The sequence below is a fragment of the Sebastes fasciatus genome, chromosome 7, assembly GCF_043250625.1.
Source record: "Sebastes fasciatus isolate fSebFas1 chromosome 7, fSebFas1.pri, whole genome shotgun sequence".
Lineage (NCBI taxonomy): Eukaryota > Metazoa > Chordata > Actinopteri > Perciformes > Sebastidae > Sebastes > Sebastes fasciatus.
This window is the reverse complement of record NC_133801.1, coordinates 23733159-23752571: the sequence shown is the minus strand read 5'-3', so window position 1 is coordinate 23752571 and position 19413 is coordinate 23733159. Positions and strand designations below refer to the sequence as shown.

General features: G+C 40.3%; 2 protein-coding genes across 7 annotated transcripts in view; both read right to left on the bottom strand.

Moving 5' to 3' along the window:
- Positions 1 to 2866, bottom strand: part of arhgap32a (Rho GTPase activating protein 32a) — a 28165-nt gene extending 25299 nt beyond the window's left edge. For both annotated transcript variants that reach the window (XM_074642353.1, XM_074642355.1), the window contains exon 1: positions 2612 to 2866. The gene's annotated coding sequence lies outside the window, so the exon portion shown is untranslated. The remainder of the gene's footprint in view (positions 1 to 2611) is intronic.
- A 3081-nt stretch (positions 2867 to 5947) lies between these two features.
- igsf9ba (immunoglobulin superfamily, member 9Ba) overlaps positions 5948 to 19413 on the bottom strand; it is a 78078-nt gene continuing 64612 nt past the window's right edge. The window contains exons 17-22 of one of the 5 annotated variants that reach the window (XR_012594763.1): positions 19211 to 19256; positions 18264 to 18350; positions 15940 to 17541; positions 13751 to 13793; positions 12489 to 12940; positions 10735 to 11461 (exon numbers count right to left, since the gene is read on the bottom strand). Coding sequence is in view for 4 of the 5 variants with exons in the window: in XM_074642348.1 (XP_074498449.1) it covers positions 10283 to 10485; positions 10567 to 10697; positions 15940 to 17541; positions 18264 to 18350; positions 19211 to 19256 (2069 nt within the window). In the remaining variant the exon portion in view is untranslated. Of the gene's footprint in view, positions 10486 to 10560; positions 10698 to 10734; positions 11462 to 12171; positions 12941 to 13750; positions 13794 to 15939; positions 17542 to 18263; positions 18351 to 19210; positions 19257 to 19413 lie in introns of those variants that run through there. The other 4 variants (XM_074642348.1, XM_074642351.1, XM_074642352.1 and 1 more) reach the window with 4 other exon arrangements.

Genomic DNA, 19413 nt, shown 5'->3' with positions numbered 1-19413 from the left:
CTAAAACGGACAAATGACGGTAAAAATAAAGAATACGAGGAAATGTGGAACAAATATTTTAGGAATACGGCAGTCATTCTGGAGGATAAAGCCATGTACTATGCTGCTGGCTCACGAACGCAATATTAAGTGTCACAGAAACTCCCACACAGTCACCTGCCCGGTCTAATGCAATCCAATACAACAACCTGCAACAATTACTACCTTTGTGAAGCTCATTTTCAACTCTGCAGTAATACAGTTTGAGGCTGTTATAGTGTTGTACTGCATTACATCATAAAATACCAAACCTGTACCTATTATTTTGTCCATGCTCACTCCTACACACACGCATACAAGTACTGCACATTGTAAGTACAGGCTTCACAATATATTGCAAGGCTGCTTTATTTTTTTAAACTTATTGTTTTCTCGATTCATTTATGAAACATTTGGTCAATAAACAGTCAATAAATAATGGAAAATACCAATGACAATATCCTAAAGCCCAAGATAATGTCATCAAAAACACAAAGATATTCAGTGTACGGTCACATATGAGAAGGAAAAGCAGCGAACCCTCACGATTGATAAGCTGGAACCAGTGAATTTGGGGAATTTATGTTGACTGAAATGATCAATCGATTATCAAAATAGTTGATTACTTTTCGGTCAATCCTAATCGACCAATTATTTAAGCTCTCAGCATACACCTTATTGATTAAAGACTGGTATCGGATTGGTACTCGCCATCGGTCGATACCCAAAGCTCAGGTATCACTGTCGGTATCGGGACTGAAAAAAAAAAATCGGTGCATCCCTACTTTAAACAGACAGAAAATAATAAAAAATGCCCATGACAGTATCCTAAAGCCAAAGATAATGTCATCAAATATCTTGTTTTGCTGGACAAACACAAATATTCAGTTCACTGTCACCTATGAGAAAGCAAAACAGCAAACCCTCACAACTGATAAGTTGGAATCAGTGAATTTGGGGAATTTATGTTGACTGAAACGATTAATCGGTTATCAAAATAGTTTACTATTTGAGTCGATTTCTCTCAATCCTAATCGTCCAATCATGTTGGCTCAATATAAAATACCTAGTATGTTATTTTGTTGTTCTGTTTATTGTGGGTAAAGGCTTCACATTATGTTGTTGGGGTGCAACTATACTGACAATTTTCTTAATCAATTCCTCAGTAGATTATTTTCTTGATTCATTGATTGATGATTTATTCAATAAAATGGTAGAATACAGTGAAAAATGGCCAAAACTATTTCTTAAAGCACAAAGTAAGGCCTTGTTTGGTCCGACCAACAGTGCAAAACCTAAACATATTCAGGCATTATTTGCTTGGAAAATGACTACTGATTAATCATCAAAATAGTTGCTGTATAGTAATAGTTCTCGATTAATCATCATTACATTGCTATTTTTGGTTAAAAAAAATGGCCTTGTATAGAATCTTCTTAACCTTTCTAGGGTATTTACTTACTTACTCTACGTGCGGTTTTCTTTTTTCTCTACATTTATTTAATTTATTTATTTATTTAAGGTTTCTATCTTACCACCATGAACTATACTACTGTAGTACTTATTACTTTTAATTCTAACTAACTAATTCAATTATTTAAATAAATAATAATAATTCTGTAACATTACCTCTAGGGGTGGGAAGAAGGCTGGACCTGTCTCTGTGTGGGAGTGGGAGGCCATGTTTATAGTGTGTATATATCTATGTACATATTAAATGTTAAATGTAAGATACAATGTTTTTGTATTATGGCACCGGTGTTATGTTTTGTTATGCTATGTTTAAAAAAAAGGAATAAAAAGAATTAAAAAAAAAAAATGGCCTTAGTGTTTTAGTCAAACCTCATTCATTTTCTGTCGATCATCTTATCGATTAATCGACTAACCATTACTGGCCTACATACAATTACCTAACATGTACCTATTATTTTGTCCCCACTAACTTAACAGACACACACACACAATATGATACACAATAAACAGTAATTCAACAGAGCTGTCTCTGTGTGGGAGTGGGAGGTGATGTGTATGTGTGTATTTATGTATGTACATATTAAATGTAAGATATATATTTTTTTTGTATTATAGCACCGGTGTTATGTTTTGTTATGTTTGGAAAAAAAAGGAATAAAAAGAATTTTCCAAAAATATTTTTTTTTAAAAATGGCCTTAGTGTTCAGTCAATTCTCATTCATTTTCTGTCGATCATCCAGTCGATTAATCAACTAATCGTTTCCTATCTACATAAAATTACCTAACATGTACCTATTATTTTGTCCCTACAACTTAACAGACACAAACACACAATATGATACACAATCAACAGTAATGCAACACAACCACACCACCAGAAAGTGAACCACCCACAGGTGTACTCTGACCTGTTGGGCCTGACTGACTGATCACCGGTCAGCTCCATGCTGCCATCAACATGTTGACTGAAACTGATCGATTAAAAAACATGCCTGGATCCGATGTTTAAGATGGCAGGCTCAGGGCCACTGCCAGCAGCAGCAGTCTATAGATACAGTAATGTGTGTGCAGCAGCAGCAGTAGTAGTATCTAGGTGGTGGTGGTGTGTTCAGAGTCCTACCTGTAACCGTGCGCGCTGCTCCGCTCCGCCGCCTCCTCTTCCTCTATGCTGCACAGCGACGAGCAAACATGTCGTCAGCATCGCACTGAACAAACCATCATCACGGACACACACAGCGGATCATCTGAGGTAGATGGTTTCAGGAGAATAAGAGCTGTGTTGGGGTGCGACATCGCGGAGGAGGCAGTAGTGTGGGAGTCATTCCGCTGACTGACTGACTGACTGGTTGGCTGCTGTGGATCTGCACTCGCCACCGGGAGCGCGCACAACTCATCTCGTGCCCGCGCCCTGGGTATTTTAGCCCCCAGGGGTTCCCAGACCTTTTTTTTTTTTTTAATGTCAAGGACCTGAATTTGAAGCAGGCAGTGAGAGGATGAAGCATGACCCCCCCCTCCACCCTACCCTACCACCATGTGATAATAATATGCACCAGCCCCAGGAGGAGCCCCATCTGGCAAGTTAGTGTGGTGTTAGGTAATGCTTGGTACAGAATTACATAACCGTCTAGTGTAGGTGGGGTGGTAACAGTGAGAGGAGTGAAGGACCTGGTGTGCAAAAACACTTCATCATCCTAATACATCATCTTATTGTGCCTGACCACTGAAGGAGATAATGGGAAATACAGTGATTCCTCTTTATGCTGGGCTAGGCGGCCACTGGGGCCCTTATGGTCCCTGCAACTATAAGAGCACAAAAACACACAAATATTCAGTTCACTGTCACCTATGAGAAAGAAAAACAGCAAAAACCCTCACAACTGATGAGTTGGAATCAGTGAATTTGGGGAATTTATGTTGACTGACACGATTAATCGGTTATCAAAATAGTTTACTATTTGAGTCCATTTCTCTCAATCCTAATCGTCCAATCATTTCAGCTCAATATAAAATACCTAACATGTTGTTTTGTTGATTGTGGGTATAAAGGCTTCACATTATGTTGTTGGGGGGCAACTATACTGACAATTTTCTTAAATCAATTCCTCAATAGATTGTATGGCTACTGAAATCTGGGGTTCCTTTAATCAAAAGATGAATCAATTAGGCCTATTGACAGAAAACCAATTCAATTATTTTGACAGTCGTGTAATCGTTTATGTCATTTAATCAAGCCGATAACAAACATCATTGGTTGCAGCTTCTTAAAGCAATAGTTCAACATTTTGGCAGCAGTGGTGGAGAGTAACTTTGATTTAATATTTTCTTTTGAATGCCACTGGGAACCTATAACTTCCAGACGAGATCAAAGATGCACCAAGAGTGGCCACTTTCAAATCTAGACTCAAGAACAAACTGTTCTCAGACACTTTTCTTAATTGATCAAATGCTGCAATTTACTTTATTTTGATTGTTTTTATTATCCTTTTAATTTTTTTCTTTTTTAACTTATACTTTTATATTCTTTTGTTCGTTTTTATCATGTGCACTTTGTGCTCTTTTATCTTGCTTTTATATATGTAAAGCACTTTGAATTGCCTTTGTGTATGAAATGTGCTATATAAATAAACTTGCCTTGCCTTATGGTCACTGCAACTATCAGAGCCTGTATAGGCTATACTGAAATCTGGGGTTCCTTTAATCAAAAGATGAATCAATTAGGCCTATTGACAGAAAGCGAATTCAATTATTTTGACAGTCGTGTAATCGTTTATGTCATTTAATCAAGCAGATAACAAACATCATTGGTTGCAGCTTCTTAAAGCAATAGTCCCACATTTTGGCAGCAGTGGTGGAGAGTAACTTTGATTTCATATTTTCTTTGAATCCGGCCCGCTGCGATTGGGACTCAGATTTGGTGTTTTGGGGCGACCGCTCTACCAGGTGAGCTACCAGGGCGCCGAGGCAGTGGTGGACTCAGGCTGTCTGAGGGACAGGGGTGAAAAACATTAAAGGGGCACCAGCTGCATGCAGTGGACTACCTGTGTGTGTATATGTACAGTATATATCTAATTTGTTGTTGTTGGCGATGGTTGCAGTGTACAAAGTATGGGTACGAGTAGTGATGTCTTCTGTGATTGTGTTGTTTTTTGATGAAATGCTTTGTGAGTGTGCTGCAAACCAATTTCCCCATGGGGACAAATAAAGTATCTATCTATCTATCCATCTATCTATCTATCTATCTATCTATCTAAATATTATCAACAAATAGCAGCAGTAGCCCATATAGAGTAATTACTATTAGTTACACATTTTCCAACTTTAGTATTTCTGCACATCATACACATCATATTGCTACTTTTACTCTAGTAAATGATGTGAGTACTTCCTAAACCATTGCATTTTGGGAACACAAGATTATAACTCGTAGGTCTGCTTGTTAAAAACATTAGCTAAGTTTAGCATAATGACTGGAAACAGGGTGAAAGGTAACCTGGTTTACTAGCTTACTAATTAACACCCGGTTTGTTTAACCCCTTAAAAAAAACATAAGAAGCAACAGATTGTAGTAACTTCCACAAATCTCAGCTGGTTGCCTACAGCTAGCAACCTCAGTGACGATGTGCAGATTTTTTTCTGGGAAACTGTGATTTGTCACTGTTTTGTGACAAATTGCAGACCAAACTATTAACTGATAAATCAAAAACTGACAAATTGTTTGATAATGACAATAAATAATCGTGAGTTGCAGCCCAAACTCACTTTTAGGAATAACTTAATTGTTTTACTTAAAACATACATTATAATGGCTGGTGAAAAATACAAAACAATTAAACTTTATTTTATTTTTTTTTAAATAATCTGAAGATAATGTAGCGTTTATGAGACTATAGGCCTCTTTATAAAGCTTTGTGTGTTTGACCAGTGGATTAACGGCACTCCTCAGGTGTATGCAGATGGCTGCTCATTTGTTTGTTTCCCAGTCTGCCAGGGGGAATCTGAACAAAAGCACAAAGGTCATTCTGACAGACTTCATCCTCTTCCAACTTATTTGTTTTCCTTGTTCTGGCTCCGCCGCCACACAATTCATTCCTTAACGTTTGGGTGGAGACGGGGTCAAAAATATTAATCATTGAACAACATGAGTGCATTTAAACACGGCCTTTGATCTGACTTGAACACTTTTTGTTTCGAAATGCATTTGTCACATTTAAGACGGAATTCAAAGTGAATTTTGAGGAGGAAAAAAACTGAATACAACACCTGGCACTTTAAGTCATGAGCTGCTGCTGCTGGTGTGTCCTAGAATTAAAAAACAAAAAAAGCTTGACCTGATTAAGCTGCCACCTATCCCCCACCCACAATATATTCTGCCCAACACCTACACCCTGTGTCCAGCATGTGAACTACACCTCCTTCACAGCTTCAAGCAAACAAAACCACAAGAAAAATAAAAAACCTCTTTTGATTTTTTTATTATATCAAAATACAAAAATTTGAGAGGAAAATTTCGTATGGGACTAAGCATTTGAAATGATATGGTGACATGAATACAACACTGCTTTCATATTCTCATAGACATGCCATATACAGAGCATAGATCATGTGCTAGGCCCATGTCTACGCCACGGTGAGCCAACAGGAGTGAGCCTGTGCGTTTATCCACCTATAAAGGCTTTCGATGGCGACTGTCTGTCACTATACATCCAGGCCAGTTGGTTACAGGCCAACAGGATTGTTTTTACATCATAGTCCGTTCAGGTTTCTGTTTACTCAATAAAGAAAAAAAGATCCATGGCAGTTGAACATGAAGAGTGAGTAAGACATGATCTCAGACGATATACAGAATTCACTGGACAGCAGTGGCAAAAAAACGAGAGAAAGAAAGTAATACAAATATTATACATAAGGCTTTGGTACAGCACCATACAGTATGAGTTAATTGCTCACAAAAGAGTTAAGTGAAGCGTAATACCTGATGTGGTGACAGAACAGAATGACAAGTCTAAAAAACTGACAGAAAAAAAAGAGAAACATCAGGTTATCGTTTAAAAAAAAGATGTTTTTTGCTTTGAAATATTTACATATGAACATTGTTGAACTTAATGGAGACAAATTATGTACAAAAAAACAATAAACAACATATAATACAGAATGTAAACATGTGATATACAGCACAGAGTTCAGTGGATGAAAATGAAATGTAGTAAATTTTCTTCCTTTTTAAGCACTACTTGGTTTGCTTGAGTATGAGCATTAGCTAAAACAGTCGACGATGTAGTGCTTTATTGTAGCCTACGGTAATAATAATACATTCTAGTTTCTCAGTGCTGGTACACATGAAAAAACAGAGAATATAGAAAATACTACATATTTCTATTTTTCCGTCCATTAACAACCAGCTCTGATTTCCATGAATGATTGCTAAATAGGCGTTTTTTTGTTTTTTTTGTATTGTCTCTACATGCAAGATTAATACAATAAAAAATCAAATCGGTTCTAAGTATTGTCCTACCAGCACCTAGTGATGCACTAAAAGCTGTAAGCAAAAAAAATATAAAAATGAAATAAAAATTGAGCTAACAGTACGTCCAAAGCAGCCCTCTTAAACGCTGTACATGTTTCTGTTTGAATATGCAAAAAAGAGCCCGGAAGACGACATCCATTCGTTTAAACCCACGGAGAGGCTTTCAAAATACCTTTTTCTACCAGGAGCAATAAATACAAATGTGGTCTGATGACGACTCTTGGCCATACTGTACAGTACTAGTAGGAATTCTGACGTCAAAAAAGGTGGCGAGATGACGCGAGACGGTTACGCCCCCCTGCAAATAGTGTGCTTGGAAAAACAGTGCTGTTAACCGAAGATGGTATACAGGAAGTGTGTAGAAAAGATCCCCTCGTGACCTGACGACGCTCTCGGATTCCCTCCCCACGTGTCCTGTCGTTGTTAACTAATCTAAAATCAGGTTATGTTTCTCCTTTTTAGGCTGGGTTAATATTCTCAATATCATCACAAGTATACTTTAGAGAGAGGGTACCTTGGAAGCACAGACAGACATTGCAAACACACTATAGAAAACAGGTCATCTTGAGTTCATTTGAATGTCACACTATTATTTGAGGTTATACTACTATTTTTTTTTCCCCAGTATTGTCTATCACACCATGATACTGTTATGATATTATCTACCGGAGCTAGTTTAGTTGCTCAAAACACACAGGGCCGAAAGAGTCGCTTGTGGAAACAGAAAAAGAAAAAGACCTCTATTCTACAGCACCACAAAGTTAAACATAGCACCAAGTCGTAATGTTCAAAAGCAACTACGCCCTAACACACTTTTTCTTTATCAAACTAATGTAAACACAATTTCCTCCACAGCACAGCAGTATCGTACATGACTATAGCATGTTCTGTGTGACTTTTAGAAAAAAGTTTCCTTCAGTTTATTTGCTTTGGACACCCTGAAGGCGAAAAGATCTGGAGTGAAATCTACATGTGTGCTCATGGACGGGCAAAATACAGTATGTTTCCAGGAATATTATTATTATTATTATTATAGAGGGTGACACACTTCTGCTTCTAAAGCTTTTCCCAATGGGCATTCACGTACTATACATCAGAGAAAATACTACTTGTGCAGCCAGCGGGCTATGGCGATAATACATCGTACGGTACTAACATTAAGGTTTCTCTTTTTCTTCTCGGATAAAATAACGTCTGCTAAAGTATGACAAATGAGGCACCTTAAAAATGTTTTAGAAACATTATCCACTTAAAGCCGTACTGTAAGCAAATACTTTGATATATAATCTAATTTCATTGGGATCCATTCCCGTCTTTTCATACAGTACATCCTCATCCTTCCTGTAAAACATGGTTTGATTTATCTTTACAAATACAATACATACCATGTACAGTACATAACAAATATAGATTTTTTCTTCTTTTTTTATATCTTACATGAAACCAATTTGTTAAATATGCACTTTCACTTTTTCAGGCAATCATCATTCTCTCACTTGTCAAAAAGAGATTTCATTAAGCAGACATTGAGTCGATTCGTGTGGATATTTTTGCCGGAAAACCTCGGATTTGTTTGTAGCAGATGGGAATATATCTGATATGTCTTTCAGTGATTGAACTATAGCAGTAAAAGGACATTTTCGTAGCCGTCAGAAGAAAGGGACCTTGGCTCGGGGGGCCCGTTAGTTATTACCGCGTACAGAGAAGTTTAACAATTTGGTGTGCCAACTGGTCATCGCTGCACTATAAACAACGTAATGGGTCATTCAATGTACTGTGACATCGGGACATTCATTTCCTGTACAGCAAAACATACATTCATTATCGGTTAGTGTCGAAAAAATTAACAAACAATACAGAGAAGTAGCTAGCAAGTAATATACAGTTAAAGATAAACAGTCAGGGTGGCCGTTGTTTGAATATTTCCCCCATTGCTTGTTAACGGCTTTATGAAGCAATCACATTCTCCTCTAACAGCTGCTGTTAAACATTAACATCCTACTGGGTTGTTCTTTTTCGCATGAAAACTCACGCTTCTGTACTTTTCCACTGAAGTTCTATTTATTGGATTTCTTTTTTTTAATCTTCTTTTTTTTGTATTTCTATGGGTATTCTGTCCTATTACTTGGATATACACAGTCAAAGCAGGTACCCATTTAAAGTATAAATGTAAAAACAAAACAAACAAAAAAAAATCATTTTCTGTAGCATTTTCTCTCATGTGTCCTTGGCAGAGAAAGTAAAAACACACATAATATTGGAGTCCCCCCCACCCAGAAGAGACGAATATGAGAAGGCGAAGGAAAAAGGCAGTTTATGTTAGAAAAAACAAGAGAAAAAGGCAAAAAAAGGCACCTCGAGACGTGCCACGCTTCACAAATGATTCCTTAATAATGAAATACATACTACAGTACACTTCACAATTCATCACCCTGTTCCTCTAAACCCTACGAGTCCAACCTCTTGTTGAGCGAAATTATTTTGAGAGCTTTATCTTAATGCGGTGCTATAATGATGAACACACTGAGCCATCGAGCACTACGATTAAGACACTCCTCTAATGGTTGGCGTTAAATGAAAATAAAACACACGATGCCAGCTATTACCGATAGTAAAAAGCCTGTAAATTAGATAAAGTCAGGCCGTATTGTCCGTTTGAATGAGTGCGGAGTGTGATATAAACCTTTTTGTCCATACGTTTTCATATGTAAAAAGGTCAAGTAGGTACAGTATACCACAAGAATTACAGCAACTCTGCGTTTACTCTGAGGTATATTTGGTGGTAAGAACCCTGTGTTTAAATACTGACACTATTTGTATTGTAGGAAAGGTAGACTCAATGTCCGTGTCCGAGGACGCACCAGGCTTCACAGTACACTGTTATCACTGAAAAACCTAAAGATATGGACCCCTCAATGACCAGTGAGTGAAAGATCTTCAACGTGTTGCGACATACTCGACCAACACATTTTTATTACTTCAGGAGGAAGCTTAATTCCCTTGTTTTTACTATTTATATACATTATATATTTTTCAGAGCATGTTCAAGTGAAATTCCTCGGAGACAAGTAGTGGTGACAACTCAGAAAAGCCATAGTTCTTGTCTTCAAATGAGATTTTGCCAACCCCCGGAGTATTCAGCTGGATGTTTCCCGCTCACCGATGAGCTTTTTAGAGATTATAAGAAATGTATTAGCTAGAGAGCAGGGAGGAGCTGAGGTGGGGAGGTCAGTCTAGTCGAGTCCGATGGCTTGGTGGGCACACGGGTCAGCGTAGAGTCCCATAATTTGGGCCCTCGGAGTCTGCACTGGCCAGTATGCCTGTCTGGTCCTCCTCAGACTGCCTGCGGCGCAGGAAGGAGGTCAAATAGAGATAGGGGTTCTTCTTGTTCTGCCTTTTCCTCTTTCTGTGGAGATCCTCGCCCTCTTGGGGTGTCTGAGATTGCTGCTGGGTCTGAGAGGGACACGCACCTGGAAGGGGAAAAGCACAGGAGGGGTAACACACCACCCACATATTTTGAGATTTACCGTTTCTCTAACCGTCATACGAACCTGTTCTCCTTCCGGAGGTTGTGTTGTTATTGTTGTTGGCGGCCTCTCCCTTGGCTTTAGTAATACAGTGGTGTAGCAGTGCTGGTAAGCTCTCAGACCCGGCAGGATCACAGGACGCACCTAGAGGTTCCCTGGGAAGAAGAGAGACAGCACAGCATACGTTGCTCTGCATTAATCCAACTGTCACGTTCGGTCCCGCCTCAAATGTGAAAAGACAGAATGGCACTTTGCATTGCTATTTACTTCCAGTATCATATGATTTGATGAGCTCTTGTGCTTCTACTGAGAGCCCTTTTCACTAAGATGATGATATTCCACTTTCTATCTGCAGTGATGGATGATAAAAGTTAGACTCAAAGAAAGAAAGAAAAGTGAGAGAAAGAAAGAATAGTTGACTTAAGGTGGATTTGGTGAATTTATTGGCTGTTAAGTTTCTTCTCAAACAATCATTACAGTAAAGACCCAGTCCAGGATTTATAGGAATTATGCTGACTTCACATTATTCTTAAAGGGTAAAGTGTTAGTGGAACAAAAAGTTCTCTAATTTAGGTCCCATGATTGTATTTTTAAAATCAGGGGGATTTTGTAGTCGTAGTGTTAAAGTGTTAAAAATGGAAACAAACACATTTCAGGTTTAAACAACTACTTTGCTCACTCAGGTTTGGGTCTTTAAATAGTGACTGCTTCAGAAATGCGGGCAGTATTTGTCTCTTTGCTGTATAAAACTCATGAAATGAAAATAATTTCTGGTACTTCCCGTAACAAGGAAGTCTTATCTTCCAGTACCACTATTTTTAGTATACAGTAGATGCATGGACGTTTCTCTGAGAGTTTCAGGCCATTAGATAGGCGTTATCGGTCGCTATAAGCACCATAGATGTGGGTCAGCAGGGGCCTACTACGCCTACTACGTTGTAAAATGAAAGCGAGACTTAAAAGCCACACGTTTTAACACTGAATGAAACGTTACGTTTGGAAAACAAAAAAGAAAAACAAACAAACAAAAATGCTTTTTTAGCTTTAGGCAACAAAAACACTTAAACAAGTAAAGTTTAGGGAAAACATAATGTTTTGGCTTAAAATAACTACGATACAAAAGTGAAAGCGAAACTTTACACTTGTGAACACAAAGACAACTCCCCGGTTGTTTCACACGGCAGGTGAAACCCGGCCCCCTGAAGCTACTGACTTTTTTTTTGCCCAGTAACTTTATAGTCCTCTTTGTGTCGGTCAATAATATAGGTCATTTGTACCAATTTCGATCTTAACAAAGCTAGGTAACTTAACAAAGCTAGCTTCTAGCAAGCAGGTCAACATCCCGTGATGCTAATAATGTAATGATGCTGGTAGCAAAATGTTAATTCTCTATTTTTAGCTACATAGCACGATTTTAAAGGAAGGAACTGCCTCAGATACTGGAGACAAATCTCCGGTATGGTTGCCGTAAGTGACTATATAGAATTTCACAATATCCAAATATGTGTGCTTGAACTGCCACCATGAACATCCGCATGTCCTCACATAGCCTACATAAGATAACTATTGGCCGAGCTCATCTTTGGTTTACTGTTGTCTGCTGTCTTATTTTGTGTGTACATACTTACAGCCAGAACCAGCTGTGCATGAGAAATTAGAGAAGAAAAAGTACGGCTTTGCGGCTGCAATCAGACCCGTCTCAAAAACCCTGTGTTTTGTATCCCATCCACCGTCCCCGACCTCCACCCCATATGGAGTTTCACGCTGTCTATACTTCACCGTCTGACTTCTGCTTCTACTCCTGTCATAGTTACTACGGTCGCTAGAGGTCGCTGTTGTGTTCTTTTATACCTTTTTGCAGAGATCAACCATGTGAAGAGATGATAAAACTAACTAGAGGGTGTAGTAGGCCCCTACTGACCCACATCAATGAGGCTTATAGCGACCAATAACACCTATTTACTGTGTGTTAATATAAAGTGTGTGATTTAAAAGAGAAAACAGCTCTTTTAGAACCCTGAAGAACTATTTTCATTTCATGAGTGATACATGCTAAGTTTAATGAAAAATAATCAATGTATAAATCACAACAATCTAAAGCAGCTTCACTGTCGTAGTATGCAGTTTTACCTCATACCGAATACTCTGGTTTTGTTGTCATTCTCTCATAGAAAGATGCAATAAAATTAAACTGAATTAACCTCACAAACTCTTTAACATTTTAGTTTCATGAGGCTCACTGTTGGCTCGATGTCTTTGCCTTTCAAAGAACTGAATGCAAACAGCATCACAACCTGACTTAACGTTTCATTAAGTCAGGTTGTTGTGCCAAACATTGTATTGTTTCAAAAGGCACAGGAACACAAAGCTTTACAGATGCTTGTCCATCATTTTGTCACTGTGGAGAGAGAGATTGAGAGGCGTTAGCAGAGAGGGGGAGACAAAAATGTGAGAAACAGTCCTGGACAGATAAGAGAACATTTCCATTATCACATAAACTGTGTGCACAGTGTGTTAAATATAGTACATTTCCATAGACATGAACACTGTACAGCACACTTTCATAAACATGAACACTGCGTACAGAGGCTTCACCATGCTGACGGGAGGAGATGGCAGGAAGAGGAAATGGCCGTTAAGAGAACAAGTCACATGACAGGAAGAGGAAATGGCCATTAAAAAACAGTCACATGACAGAAAAAACGAAAGCACTTAGGACAACAAATGTGACAAAGAATTTAGTTTGAGGATTGTTGTTATTTGTTTGGTCGTAGAGAGAAGTTTAGAGAATGCATGCATGGCATTTTGCACATGGAACAAAACTTTAAAGGGGAATACTCCAGTCTATCATTCATGTGCGTCCTCTATTGATTCAAGGCTTTTTTTTTTTTTTTTTTGGTGCAGGGAAACATGTCTGTATTCAAAAAGACAAATCCAAAGACAAAAATGCTTCTCCGCAGTCCAAAACAGCTCCTCGTGCTTGCTCACAAGCCTAATTACTGCGGCCTACTAGGCCACAGCAGGCTTACTGTGCCTGGGAAAAGTGTGTATTGACAAATGTGTCCTGCAGTCATTATTACCATTAGTTGTACTTCACTTGAATCCAGCACAGAGGCACAACCCAAAGCGATTCCCCTTTAAAGGAGAGAGTGATTAGAGCCCTCCCCCTGCTGACCCCTCCCCTCTCAGACATGGGTCCGACCCTTACCTATTGCGGCGGAGGGGACCGGGTCACAACGCTGCCCAGATAGCTGAGATCAATCAAAAACAAATCACGTAAGACCCTTACCCTCTATAAAAGCAGCAGCCCTATAAGCTCCCTTCCCTTTAAAGGCCAGTGATCAGTGCAGGAGCGAGTCTCTGCTTCGTGGCTTTAGCTTTTCTAGGGGTGTGAGGTGGGTGTGAGGGGGCGCAGGAATAAGTGTGCAGTAAAGAAATAACTGTGGGGCATAAAAGTATATGAGTCTCAGCTATGTTTTTATGTAGGTGTCAAAGCAAGAAACCTCCTGCGTAATGTCTGACTGTCAATCTGTGTACGGGGGCACTGATCTATCAGATTATTGGGGCAAATAATCCCTTCTAGTGAGATTAGATTATTGAATTCCTTCATAAAAAACTGTCTGTTTTTAATCCTTATACAGTAGGTACCACTTTCTAATAAGACACCCTTTAGAAAGGCTTTATTGATGGTTAATAAATCACTTACTAATGCTGTTATAAACCATAATATCTACTCTTGGGTTGCCAGGTTGTGAATTTGTCTTTTTAGCTCTTGAATTCATAAGATTGAACTCTGATCTTCTGAAAAAAGGTTCTGCAGAGTATTTGGACCAAAATGTACTCAATCAACAATTTACAGTAGAGTAAAGTAACTAATTACATTTACTCAAGTTTTCTATTTAAGTACAATTCTGAGGTATTTGTACTTCATTTGAGTATTTTAATTTCTGCTGCTTTATCCTTCTACTCCAATAAAATTCAGAGGCAAATATTGTACTTATTACTCCACTGCATGTATTTGATAACGTTACGTACTAGTTACTCCTATGATTGAGATTATTTACATTAAACATAATCAACAAATAAATGATGATGTATTATTATAGGTTAAGATGTAAGACTTTATTGAACTCTGCGGGTAAATTCACAAGCTACCCAGCAGTATAAGTACTTAAAATTAGCCCCACCAGCAATGAACAAATACCTGCACAAATAATTAGAATCCAATAGTATACATTATTTGGAGTACTTGTATTTTTGGTACTTTAATTATATTGTGATGCTAATGCTAATACTTTTACCTTTTTTTGAGTATCTCTACACTGTGTTATTGCTACTTTTACTTAAGTAAAAGATCTTCCTCCATCAGTATTCTGTTAATATTTATATTGCTTTGTTAAATGTTCTTTTTTTATGGGCTATTAAAAATAAAATAATCAACCCACTATAAATGACTTATTAACGCTTATAAATACTGTACAGACAACTTATAAACTTGTTCTGTTTGCTTCTTAAAACTAAGAAACTCTTTATTAATGATTTGTTAAAATTTCTTTCTGATGGTTTCTCACCCTTAGATAATGACTGTTAAAACCTTTATTAATGACTTAACAGCTATAGAGATTTTACAACATAGCAACCCAAAAGTTGTTTTTATTAATGGGTTATAACTTTTCTGTAACAAATTAGTAAACAGTTTATTAACCATAAATAAAGCCATTAGTTGCAGCTTAATAAAGAGTGGATTGTCAGAAAGTGGTAACTTTTTCTTTGTATGTAATAAAGTGTAATAAAACGTATGTAAATGTTCATTAAATATACAGTTAATTGTTCAAGTTGAACATGAAAATAACTTATGATAGTGATTCACACGCTAAGTTTGATCTGATCAAATTTAATTTATATCAAGCTATGAAAAATACTTAAGTTCAAAGTTTCAATGTTCAAAATGGGGACAGAAAAAGATATCACAGTTTTATAAACAGTAAACGTTTTACGGGTTCCTGTAGCTTGTAGCTTAGTGTTTCATTGAAATGCTCCTATAGTCATTATTTTGACTTCAATTTGCATTGTGATGAATATTTTATGTTATCAAATATGAGCTATCAAATGATAAAAGACAATAATACACTATCTTAAAATCAAATTGAGCTTTCACATGCCATCAAGTTCAGGTAAATGTCATTTTGTATGAACTGATACAATGTGTGCTAAATGCAATTACATGCCTTCTGCATATTAAAGTACAATATGCATCTTAATTATGCCTAAATGGAAACATCAAAGTAAAAAACTGTGGATAAATACCGAGGAAATTTGGAATAGAGAGCAGACGAGGAGACAAGTCTCCCCTTTAAATAAATATGTGACTATTCTCTACTGGAGTGGATCACCTACCCTGAGGCCTGCTCTGAGGGCAGCATCTCCTCCTCTGTCCTTCTCTGGGATGGCCTCTGACCGAACACATCCCTGCCCTCCTGAGGGGGAGAGGGGGACTGGGAGGGGTAACTGGCTGCAGTGGAGGCATAGGACATGTGGGCGTGGTAACTGGGGCTGGGTTGCCTGGCGCCCTGGCTCTGAGTGGGAGAGGCCGACAGGGAGGACCTCCGGGAGAAACTGACCGTGGCCGAGGGCTGCAGGGTGATTTCGTGCATCTCCAGAGACCGAGAGGTGCGGAGGATGCTGGGGCGCGGAGGGGGTCGCACTAGAATATCTGGGGAACCCGGCTGGGTGCTAAGGGGGCTTTGGGAGAGCGGAGAGAGGCGGGAGGGCTGGAGTACTAGCGGGGGTAGGCTGGGGTCTGCCCGGCGCCCCGCCCTCGGGCTGAGCCAGGACTGAGGGCTACTACTGGGGGCTGTGCTTGGGCTCCCTGTGCGGGCTGCCGGGTCAGGGTAAGGCAACACTGGTACACCCACACCGTGGGCCGTGTGTCTGAGCTGGCCGAGACTCTGGGCCTGTTGCATAGCTAAACGCCTAACCGGAGGCCCCATGGACCGGTCTCTGCCTGGGGGAGCCATAGGGACCTCCAGCTGCAGGAGTCCAGGGCTTGTTGGATCCTTTAGGGAAGGGAGGTGCAGGCGACTGGGGGGGAGAGAGTGAGGAGGGTATGGGGGTGGATCAGGGAGGTCCTGGGGATGATGTAAGGGATGGTGAGGTGGGTATATGAACCGTGGACCCTCTAGACCCAGGAAGGGTAACTCATGAGGCTGCCAGCTTTCGGGAGAGCGAGGAGGGCTGTGTGTGTGAGACAGAGAATGGCCAGAGGCAGTGTACTGATGGTGCTCCATCTCGCCACTCTCCTCCGGGATGGAGGGGTAACCGAAGGGCCCCTCGGCAGTGCCTGGGGGGGAGGACAGAGCAGAGCTACGCGGGCTGATGTCAGGCATGTAGAATGGTGGTGGAATCCCTGATTCAATGCGGCTGCCTAGATACCCATAGAATGGGCCCTGGGGAAAGCCCCTGTAGCGGGAGGCCGGGGCCTGCCCTGAGGCGTGAAGTGCACTGCCCTCTGCAAAGCTCATACCTTCCATGGCTCTGTGTAGGCGGGGGCTGTAGTTGGGGGGCTGCGTTGACTCCAGGCTGGAGGACGTTGGGGAGAGCTGGGGCCGCAGCGTGGGCATGATGGGCGGCAGAGGCCCGGGGTCAAAATCATTCTCCTCGTCAGACTGCCGGAACTCGGGGTACATGTCAGACTCCTCTGCGAAGGGGAAACCGTGGATGCGGCGGGGCGGTGGGCTCTCCATGACGAAGCGTCCATCGGGGCCGCGGCTTATCAGCTCAATGGGCGTGGTGGCCTCCGCCTCATACTTGGACACACTGTATTTCTTGCTGGCTATGGCACGCTTGGTTTTCTTGTAGAAGGAGAGCTCTTTGTCTCGTTCTCGCTGAGGGCTGGGCAGCTTCCTGACGTACAGGCCCGGGCCCTGGGAACCGTCTGAAGAAAGAGAGCGGGGCCGAGATGGAGGAGAGCTCTCTGGACTTATCTTCCCCGATGATAACCTGGTAAAAAAAAAAAATGCAGAAGGCATTAGTTAAACATAGATTAAAAAACCCAAAGAGAAAGTGCGAAAAGTTTTTTTAAAAACAAAATCTCTGATGCTGTAAATTAAAAGGCATGATTGCGGTTTCATTCTTAAGCTAAACAGATGACACAATACAAAGCCAAAGCACTCTATCAAGGCAGCCATAATGAACCGCATTATGATAATGACCAGTTTATGGCGGCGGCAGCATCCTGATAGGACAGCAGCTAATGAGCCAAGCCGGAATGACGGGATGAGAGGAGAACCAAACGACGCAACCATGACAACCGCATCGCAGATCTATTGAATCTACATCTTCTTGAGCAGACGTGAGACCAATCTCCATATGCTGCACCAAATGGTGATGTGAGGAAAGCAGATGACATCTAACCAGGCCTCATTTGCCCACACCAGGAGCAGCATAGTCGACACTTTACTGGGTCAGTGAATGCATCAGGTAGACATACATTATAAAGAGTGCATATACACAGTACTGGACTGTACATGCAGCTGAGCTAAGGCGATTTTAATCCCTGTATGGTGCGTGGAAAAGTCTGTACATGCAAATAGGCCAGCGATATGGGCTTCGCTACAACAAATAGTCATTGTCAGTTGATCATTTCTATGCAATGCATTAACCATGCAGCCAAGCCAGTGCAGTTCAGCACACTCTGTATTTTGGTGCAGGCCGGCACTCACAGGGGGCTGGCGGGCGGGGGCAAGAAACTGCTCCTGGCAGGCTCGTCCCAGCAGGGCTCTACCCCTGGCAAGGGGGTGAGAGGAGGCCTGCGATGGGAGACAAACGACATGGGCCTGGTTCATATCTGACTATGCCACTTGCAGGAAGGACTAAGTGTGAACTCCCTGACCTGCCTGGACCATTTAAATAAAAAAATAAACAAAACTATCTGACGTTTTCTTTCTCCTAAAGTCTCAGGCAAACAAACATTTATTCTGGAGTGGGATTTACACAGATTATTGTCACAAATGAGCCTCTATTGGAGATTGAAATGCAGTCATACATGTACACGAGATTTACATACAGACAGACAAATACACACATGTAGCGGATACTGTACAGTAAATGTGCGGCTAAACCAAAAAGATAGCATTTATTAAACACTTAGGATCATGCAGAAAGCAGACAGCGTTAAGAATACAGATGGATCAAAAATCAATACACATACTGCAGCTTGGGCACTCTGGGTAATGTGCTTAAAATGCTGACTCGGCTGCTTTGAACTTTCTTTAAATCTGCCCGTGATCCGCTAGAGGCTGCTACTGTGTACATGTTCTTCCACACCCTTCAAATATAGCCCGGACATATAATCTAGGCTTATTCATTTTGGGACGTTTTAACAAATATACCATCTCTTGCCATCTTGTCCAAATGCACAGGAGAAAGCATGCTGTGTGTGATCATCAGCTCCACTAACAAGGCTCTAAAAAGGTTGTGTATTTCCAGTTGGCAGCTGCTTCAAAATAAATGTAACTGTTTGTAGTTTTTACTGTTATTTAGTGTTAAAATAAATGCCTTCTCACAGCATGCACGGGGAGAGATATTTAGTAAAAAGGTGCATTAGAAGATGCACAGTAGTAGCCGCCTCTGGCAGACTGCAGGAGCTCTGGCGTTTAGCTTTACTTACGGTGACTCAATGCTTTTCCTGAAGTGTGTCACCGACAAGGGAGGATCTGAGAGGAAAAAAACATTTAACGATTTATCATTTTCTCTGTTGAACACCACGAGTAGAAGTCAGACACATGGGCGGATCCATATGAGCAAGACACCCAGACTGAAATGACACAAAAAAAAACCCGCAAGCAACGCGGCTGCCTCGTTTTTTCAGGG